The 8,510-nt window shown below is 36.1% G+C and overlaps 2 protein-coding genes across 2 annotated transcripts in view; both read right to left on the minus strand.

Moving 5' to 3' along the window:
- LOC102678584 overlaps nt 1-4,523 on the minus strand; it is a 40,212-nt gene extending 35,689 nt beyond the window's left edge. The window contains exons 1-4 of the mRNA XM_006617817.2: nt 4,294-4,523; nt 1,514-1,713; nt 212-594; nt 6-135 (exon numbers count right to left, since the gene is read on the minus strand). Coding sequence (XP_006617880.1) covers nt 6-135; nt 212-594; nt 1,514-1,687 — 687 coding nt within the window. The 5' untranslated portion in view covers nt 1,688-1,713; nt 4,294-4,523. The remainder of the gene's footprint in view (nt 1-5; nt 136-211; nt 595-1,513; nt 1,714-4,293) is intronic.
- A 2,072-nt stretch (nt 4,524-6,595) lies between these two features.
- The window catches only part of LOC102676784 (protein PXR1-like), a 2,322-nt gene continuing 407 nt past the window's right edge, over nt 6,596-8,510 (minus strand). Inside the window, 3 exon segments of the mRNA XM_031511490.1 lie at nt 6,596-6,958; nt 6,961-7,108; nt 8,385-8,505. Coding sequence (XP_031367350.1) covers nt 6,710-6,958; nt 6,961-7,108; nt 8,385-8,505 — 518 coding nt within the window. The 3' untranslated portion in view covers nt 6,596-6,709.

The following is an 8,510-nucleotide window of genomic DNA, read 5'->3' on the forward strand; positions in this document are numbered from 1 at the left end:
AGCGCAGGAACACTCATTTGTTGAGGCATATCGCTTGAATTCGACGCTTCGTGGTTTTCTATAGAATTATCATCGCCTATACTTTTTCGTCTAAATTTTTTTCTTTTCCTCGAAGTGGGACTTTGAGAACCTTCCCTGTGAAGAATAATAATTTTATTTTATACGAATAATCAGATATATAAATCATTTTTAAATGTTTCAATATTCTTACCTCGAGGAGAGACCCTTAGGTATTTGGGGACTGGCCGAGTCTTCGGGCAGGTCCCCTACGGAACCTTGTGCCATACCCTGCCTAGGAACTTTGTTCTTTTCTATCGTGAGACCGGAAGACGATTGTGGAATGTCCATTTGAGATGTTGTTTGTGGAACTACTTTTTGTTGCCTAAAGTCCGTTTTACTACTACCACTTGTTCTACTTTCTGATAGACCCTTAATTTGCAATGATTCAGCGGCTTTAAGAAGTGCTGCCAGTTGGTCTTGGGAAATATTTACTTCCCCTCTGTACATATAGTCCATCATTGCTTTTAATTCTTTGAATTTTACATCTTTTAGAATGAACACCGGGTGTTTGTCGTAATGCTCACTCAGCAATCCCTATAACAAAAAATTAAATTCTCTAATATTTTCTATACAAATATTTATTTATCAACTTCAACCATTTAATTGTATCATGAAATTTTATTAATTTTCATGTGAAAATATCAAATTTAAAATATCATTAAAATATAAATTTAAAATATCATTAATTTCAGAATCAACAGATATAATAATTTAATTAATAAAAGCCATATATTATCAAATTATAATTTGAAATATAATTAATAATAAATAATTGAAACATTAATCAATAGAATTCAATTTTCTAATTTGAATTTAAATCAATGATATATTGCTACTTCATAAACCCCTCCACCCACATCAGGGTAAAATCCCAGGGCAAGTGCCCTGGAAATCAGCCATCTTGCTTTCTCTGTATTGATTACCAGGAGGAACCAGGAGGGGGTTTGGGCTTTCAGTCCCCCTGCCTCTCTGGCTTCCACCCAGGCAACATTCAACAAGAGCAGCAGCCATCTTGTTTCAATTTGAGGTTTCCTCTCTTTTAGTTTGAATTCCAAAATTTATCATAATTCGAAACTTAATTAATAAATAAAAATATTACATTAATAGAAACAAAATCAAAGTTTCAAATAACTTCATATGAATTTTATCCAATTTTTTGTACTATTTATTAATGCATAAATAATACACATTCAAAATAAAAATTAATGGAAAAGACAAAAATTTTTAAAAGGCAAAAATTCGATAATATTAAATAATTTTAAATTTCAATTTAAAAAAATATATAACATGAAATATATACATCAAATATAATATGACGTAATTAAATTATGAATATTATTATTAATAATTATAATTACATTGTTAAAAATAATTAATATAAATAATAAATAATAACAATAAAATAATATTAATAATATTAATGACATAATGAAATATTAAAAAATACACTCACCTCGAAATAGGGGCTGCAAGCAGATAGCACTACTTTATGCGCTTTCAAGTATTTCCCCTCCGCGGCCAGCGTGCAGTCGACAAGCGTCCCGCTTTCGAGAAGCGTGTCGAAGTTTTGAATTAATGTACTCTGGTGATTATTCCATCTAAGGCAGAATTGCTGGTCGTCTTCCATTTTTTTCGGACTTCGTTCCCTCGTTACTGAATAAGCAAAAAATATTCGTGGTAATGAACAGACCAGATCTGTTTGTCGTTCAAGATGATCGACTCTATGCTTAATGCTATCTAACTATATTACGCCCAATTAACACGAACATCGAGGCCGGTAATTTGAAAATACAGGGCAGAGCTAATAATATCTATTATTCCGATTGATATGTGTAATCGCGATAAAAGCTCCGCGAGGAAGCACCAAAGCTTCCAAAATGGCCGTACGATGCAAGCGCGTCGGTCGAATTGGTGTTCTGGCCTTTTCCTTTGTGCGTGTCCTCATAACGGTAATGGACGATTTGGTGGGGATGATGCAGGAGGACGCGCAAGCACTACGCATGCGCAGCTGCGCCCGACCTGCGCATTTAAGTTGCGCACTAGTTCGATTGCCCCTGGAATTCAGGGACGTCTGCAGGATATCTAGTACCCTAATGATATTATATTAAATTTAAAAACAAAACCGTAATTTATGTCAATTATGTCGAAAAAAATTATAAAAATCATAATAAAATATTCGATCTAAAAAATTATAAGTAAATAAAAAAATTGAAGATTGTAATATAATTTATAAATGTGAAAACAATTCTATATCGTATAAGGATATTTTAATATCAAAGTATTTTTTAAATAATATACATTTGTATTTTTATCATATTTTTAACTGCCATACAATGTTGTACATTATTATGTACAATATTTAATTATCACTAAAACCGCACATAAAGTTTTATACTATCATTGAAGAATTACGTTAAAGTTTATGACACGGATTAAAAGGTAAAAGTAACATAATTTACGTCATCGAGCTTTACATCACTAACGCGCAATAAAATGTAAAATCGATTCCTTGCTTCACATGCGCACCGCGTAAAACTAGCACTGGAGGGGGGTACAATGCAAGTACATACGCGCTTGAAGATTAATATGAAATAAAGCGAAGTGCATTCACCACTGCTTACAGACGATTGCGTAATCTATTTATATTGTTATCTCTTATTGAATGTTACGTCAGATCGTGTCGAGCAACGTGTGAAACAAAAACAAATTGACGACAGATAATTTTTTCAAACATATTTACTAACCGGCGAAAAAGAACGATGCACTTTCCGTACACCGCCCCTAGAAACTACGAAAGGAGAGGAAACGTGGATCACAATATGGCCGTCCGCGAGATCGCGCCCAGACAAAATGGCGATAGAAGTGAAGTTCGCAAAGAAAAAGATGATTTGAAATTTATTTTTAATATTAAATTTTCCCGTTAAAGCATCGTCTGGACGAGAATATTAAAATCGCAAACACTTGCTTTATTGGGAAGTTTTTTTAAATAATAATTAAAAAAAATATATAAGTTTCCTTAGAAGTACAGAGGATCCGCCCGCGCCATGTCACCCTACCTTAAGATTTTCCGGAATTTTCTTCAAATTTCAAAAAATATAACAAATGATTAACTATTTGTTGTAACACTCACCTAATATGGACTATAAAACAATCTAATATCACAGGATGGGTGAAAAATGAAAAAAAAACTGCGTAAACGTCCGAGCTCGGCGTGCGCCTCGAGCGCTGCCCTTTTCAACAATGGCGCAACCGAATGCCTAACTCGTTGTATGCCGACCGTCAGAGAGCGCAAGCTTCCCCGGAAGAGGGAACGAGAGAAGGAAAAACGAAAGAAACTATTGAGCATGCGCTCTGGTCTCAAAAGTTATGATCTTCATCGTGATTGGAAATTATTGCTAGAGGACGCTAACCGACAACATTTGTATTTTTTCCATTTTCATGTAATAATTTACATGAATATTGAATATGACATAAAATTAATACTATCAAAGAAAAAAAGATTATAAGTTCGAATTTCATTCTTATAACAAGTTTTATTTTGTAAAAATAAAATTCATCTAAAAAATATCTAACCCAATAATATAACAAAAAAGCAAAGAAGTTAAAATAAATACAATACAAATCATATAGTTTATAAGAATCCATATTTTATAATTTATATATATTAATAATTTTATTATTCAAATGCAAAGTGATAAAATACATATTGATAAGTTGTGTATTCAAAAAAGAAACTGGTCGATAAAATGTAAGATTATTGACTTTAAAATTTGAATTAGAACATTTTTTGAATACATTCAATTATAATAATTCATTCATCGTAAGAAAAAAGGATAACATATGAATAATTAAAATTCAATAATTGATAATAAAAATGTATAAAATGTCTTGTACGTCATTACCGGTCCTGGGCCGCAACCTAGCACGCGTACATAATGGCCGACTTTACAGACATGGTCAAAGCAAAATGGCGAGAAGTGTTCAAAAATGTTTGAAAAATGAAAATAGATATACTTTAAAAAGTGATAAATTCATGCAAATTTTGAAATAAACATTTCATTTAAAACATTTCGAATGCCATACTTTCGTAAAAGGATTAAGTATTTATGATGTATCTGCATCTTATCCATTGATTTAACGGGACAACCTGATTTTTCATGAACTTTTCACAACGACAATGAAATTCGAAACACAATTAATACACAAATCTATAAATATATATAAATTACTCACCTATATTGGCACAATCTAAATATCACAAGAGGAAAACTTGGGAAAACTACACGTCCTGTCCTCAGCGTACACTATCCGAGCGCCGTGGCTTCTTTTTACACAATGGCCGAACTGCTACGCGTTAACGATCGACCCGCTCTGCGAAGGGATAACCGGGATGCTCGGAAACAGTGTGGTTCTTGTGGGGAGACGCGGCGCAGAAAATTGAACTTGACGTTGTGCGCATCAAGGTACGAATAGTGGGGTAAAGAGAACGGCCGGTTAACACAGGGCTGTCAGAAGATTTTCAGAACCTAGTGACTTTACTTTCATAAGGCAAAAGAATGATGAATATAAAGAGGAAAAATTATTGGTAAATTTCTTTTTATCGAACAATAAATTTATAAATATATAATTAATAGCGAAATCTTCTACGCGTAGTACATAACAAATTCGTAAAATGACAGTGATTTCTTTTTTATTCCATGTGATTTAAAGTTGCCCTGTATCAATTGTTTCCAACGATATACACACGTTACAGTTTGGCGGAAAATTCAAATTTTTTATCAGATGTACGATTTTTCAATTATTTATCAAAAATATTGAATAAAGAAATTTTAAAGTTGTAAAGAAGAAAGTTGATACAATCCTGATTTTTGCCGGTTCAACATTATGGCAATTCGTAGCGGTGGAAGGGATTCGCATGGACGTAGTGGGGAAGAAGGCAGATTTCCGTTCAGGGGCGCGTTTACGGCGTAGCGCAGCCGGCGGGAGAGGCGAAAGGCGACGCGGGAGAAGTGGAAAGCCGGGAAGAGAGAGCCGACGAAGGGAAGAATCGGGGTCCACAACAAAATCGCTTAATCGCTTTGCGCCACCGTCCGCAACGGAACACGGGTCGTCCGCCGCCATCACGGTGCCCCCTAGTGTGCATTTATGTCTTTCTCTTTTTCCGTCTCTCTCCGTGATTCGCTACGCCACTTCGTGCCGCGACGTTTTCACGGGCAAACCGAGAGTGACAACTGCCAGTCGTCGGCGCAGTACGTGCTTTACGTGACGACTGACAATTGTCCTTGTGTCATCGCGTGAACACGCGTTTTGTGAAAAATCCTTTATAAGACATCTTATTGCGCGTAGTCGTGTATACCAAGTGTCATAACTATAGTAAAAGTGAGTGTCTTCTGCGAATCTTGGCACAGAGTTGCCAAACATCAACCAAAGTTTAACTCCAGTGGTGATTTTCTTCGAGGGTCAGGTCATGGTAAGGTAAGTGCAACGATAAATTTGTACACTACAATTGTTCACCCCGTGAATCATCGATATCATTCCATCATGATTCTTAATCATTTCTTTGTTCAACAACGAATGCATTAAATCTACTTATTGTTGTACATTGACACGTCTTAAACAGAATCTTAGATATATACAATAGTAATAGATGAAAAATATATCAATGAACGAATGTTTGAGCAATAATTATTTTGGGGCTTCGATGTGAAAATACTGTCAATCTTTCACAAGCGATATTTTGTACCGCGTTTACGCGTGCTTGTCTTGTATTGTTTTGACTTTCGACCGCTTCGTCTATAGTTCCGCACAGCTGGTCAGTCGCGTGTGCGTATTCGCATAGATGTGCGTGACAATGATCCACGACATTTAACGACCTGTCGCATTCGGAAAGACAAATTAAACGTCCCTCCACGCGCGCCTCGTGGCTTCTCACCATGAGGATTTGGAACAGTTGCCGCGTGCACGTTCGAATCGCTGTCGTCGATTACGGTAGGTCACGTGCACGATAACTGTCCAATAATCAGCGATTACGTATGCGCAGGAAACACTTATTTAATGTTTGCGCGTATAGTATAGCTGTATACGAAGAAAAACATGACTAGCATCTTGTCTTGGCGCAAAATTATTCGTAATACGCAAATCATATTTTTATACGCAACAAAGATTTTACAAAATTCGTTTTTCTTTCTTTTTTTTTTAATTTTATCTTTCACAAAAACATCAAGTATAGATTTTTTGTAATCATTGATATAATATTTATTATTCGCGTTTGACTTTCATCTTTGTGTATATATTATATACAAAGATAATAATACAAATACAGTATATTATAAGTATTTATATATGTTGTAATGATATCAATGATTTATGGATTAAATTTGAATTACGATATTTAGAGTGACAAAAATTGATAAAAAATTTTATTACTATACAAATTAGAACAATGTAAATGAAAATATTGAATTTAATGAAAATATTCATTAAAATATTAAAAATAAAGTATTGAAAATAAAGATTACGATAAAGACACAAGATCGAAAGAAAAGAAATAATGTCTCGGAAAATAGAGAATCTAGAATGCATCATATTCAAAATCTGTAATTATACATAGAAATTATTTATTAAATCATTGATAGAATTGGAAGAATCATTAATAAGTACGCACTATGTGCACCTGAGATTTTCTCCACGATCGTGCGGCAACCAACGGTTTACCCATACATTGTACCAGCGGTGCCGATGATAAAGAGAAATGCTGCCTAGAAAGCAGGTCTTGACTGAATCTAGGCCACCCTGATGGCGCGTACACATTCTCTACAATTTTACTGTTCCTTCTCTCGGCCTTGCCGCGTTCGTATCCGCCGGGAGAACCATGTATATTTTCTTTTCTCTGCTCTCTCTCTTCTTCTCGTCTATTTCTTCCTCTCTTTGTCGTTTCTCAATCCCTTCCATTCTATCAGGTTCTCTTTTCCTCTTCTTTTCTCTTTTTCTTTCTTTCCATTTTTTTCTTAGAACGATCCAAGGCTCGAGTTCCGGAGGGCGACTGCGACTGCGTAAGAGATAACGTTAGTAAGCGCATTTAAAAACTCGCAACTTAAGTTTTGCTCTTAAAAAGAAAAAGAATATATATATGCAATCAGATTTATTTACAATTCTGATTTCTCTATTTAATAACAATATAATTTCAAGAAAGGGTAAAAGAAAAAGGGAACGTAAGAGCTATAATTTTAACTTGTACTATCTTTAAAAGAAAACTACGATGAGATCGACTATTTTCTCAAGAGCCCCAAGCGGAATCGCGTGTATATGACTGACAGTGGGGCGATCGAGAGCGACCTAGAAAGGTTTCAAAAGACATTTTCCCGTTCACCCACGTATAAAGCTGCCCTCTCACCGCAAAAGCATAGAGCCACATAACGTGAAACCTCGTATAGTAATTGAGATGGTAAAAGAGAGAGGAAGCGGAGAGACGAACAGATAAAGCCATGTACACGTCGAAAGTGTTAAGAACATAGGGAAAGAGAAAGAGATAGCTATAAATATAACAGATAGAGAAAGAAGGAATGAAACGTGATGGACGCAAAGAACGCAGGAAAAAAAAGGAGAACTCGGGTGAATGTATGTTTCTCCGGACAGAGTATATTACACATGTATACTATATGAACGTGTGTACTCGTATGCATTTGTGTGCAATGCTGAACGTACGTGCATAGGAACAACGGAAAGTACGGAGCATAATACGGAGAAAACGCTGGTAAAAGGAAAGAGGCCCCTCTGCCTGCCTTTCCAATCGAATCGAACGCCCCTCTCGCCTTTGTCATTTTCTCTTTGTCCTCGTTTTAGGCTTGCCGTTCTCTCGGAGTGCTCTCTTTTCCTTTCGTGCTGTTCCATTCTTTTTCAGTTTCTCTATCTCCTACGAAACCCATAGACAGATTCACACGGAATAACCAAAGAACATGGCCATTCTCTTTTCATCCGAGGCCTCTCCTCCTATTTCTCTTCCCCTTCTTCTTCTTCTTCTTCTTCTTCTCCCCTTCTCTTCCTTCGTTCTCTTCTCCATCATTCTGTATTCTCGTAGCAAGCATCGTACTCCCTCGATCCGTAGCAAGCATCTTTGTCGCACCACGAAAGAGAAAAGTACGGAAAGAGGGAACAGAACGGACGAAAAAAGATAGAAAGAGATGACAAGACAAGAAATTTCTGTTGCTTCGCTCGGCTTTGTCCAGTTTCTCTCTTCACCCTCTCTAACTTCCCACGTAGCATCCTGTCTACCACCCTAACCTCTCTTTTCTTTCTTTCCTACGTTTCGATCTGCCTCTACCCACCTTTTCCTTTTCCTCACCGCCTCCTTCCCATGTTCCCCTTCCTCGATAACCTTCTTCGTCACCGCCACCTCCAGCTCTACCTCCACTTCCACCTCTACCTCCTCCTCCTCCTCCTCCTCCTCTTTC

The sequence above is a fragment of the Apis dorsata genome, unplaced genomic scaffold (genome assembly GCF_000469605.1).
Source record: "Apis dorsata unplaced genomic scaffold, Apis dorsata 1.3 scaffold_326, whole genome shotgun sequence".
In the NCBI taxonomy this organism is placed as follows: domain Eukaryota; kingdom Metazoa; phylum Arthropoda; class Insecta; order Hymenoptera; family Apidae; genus Apis; species Apis dorsata.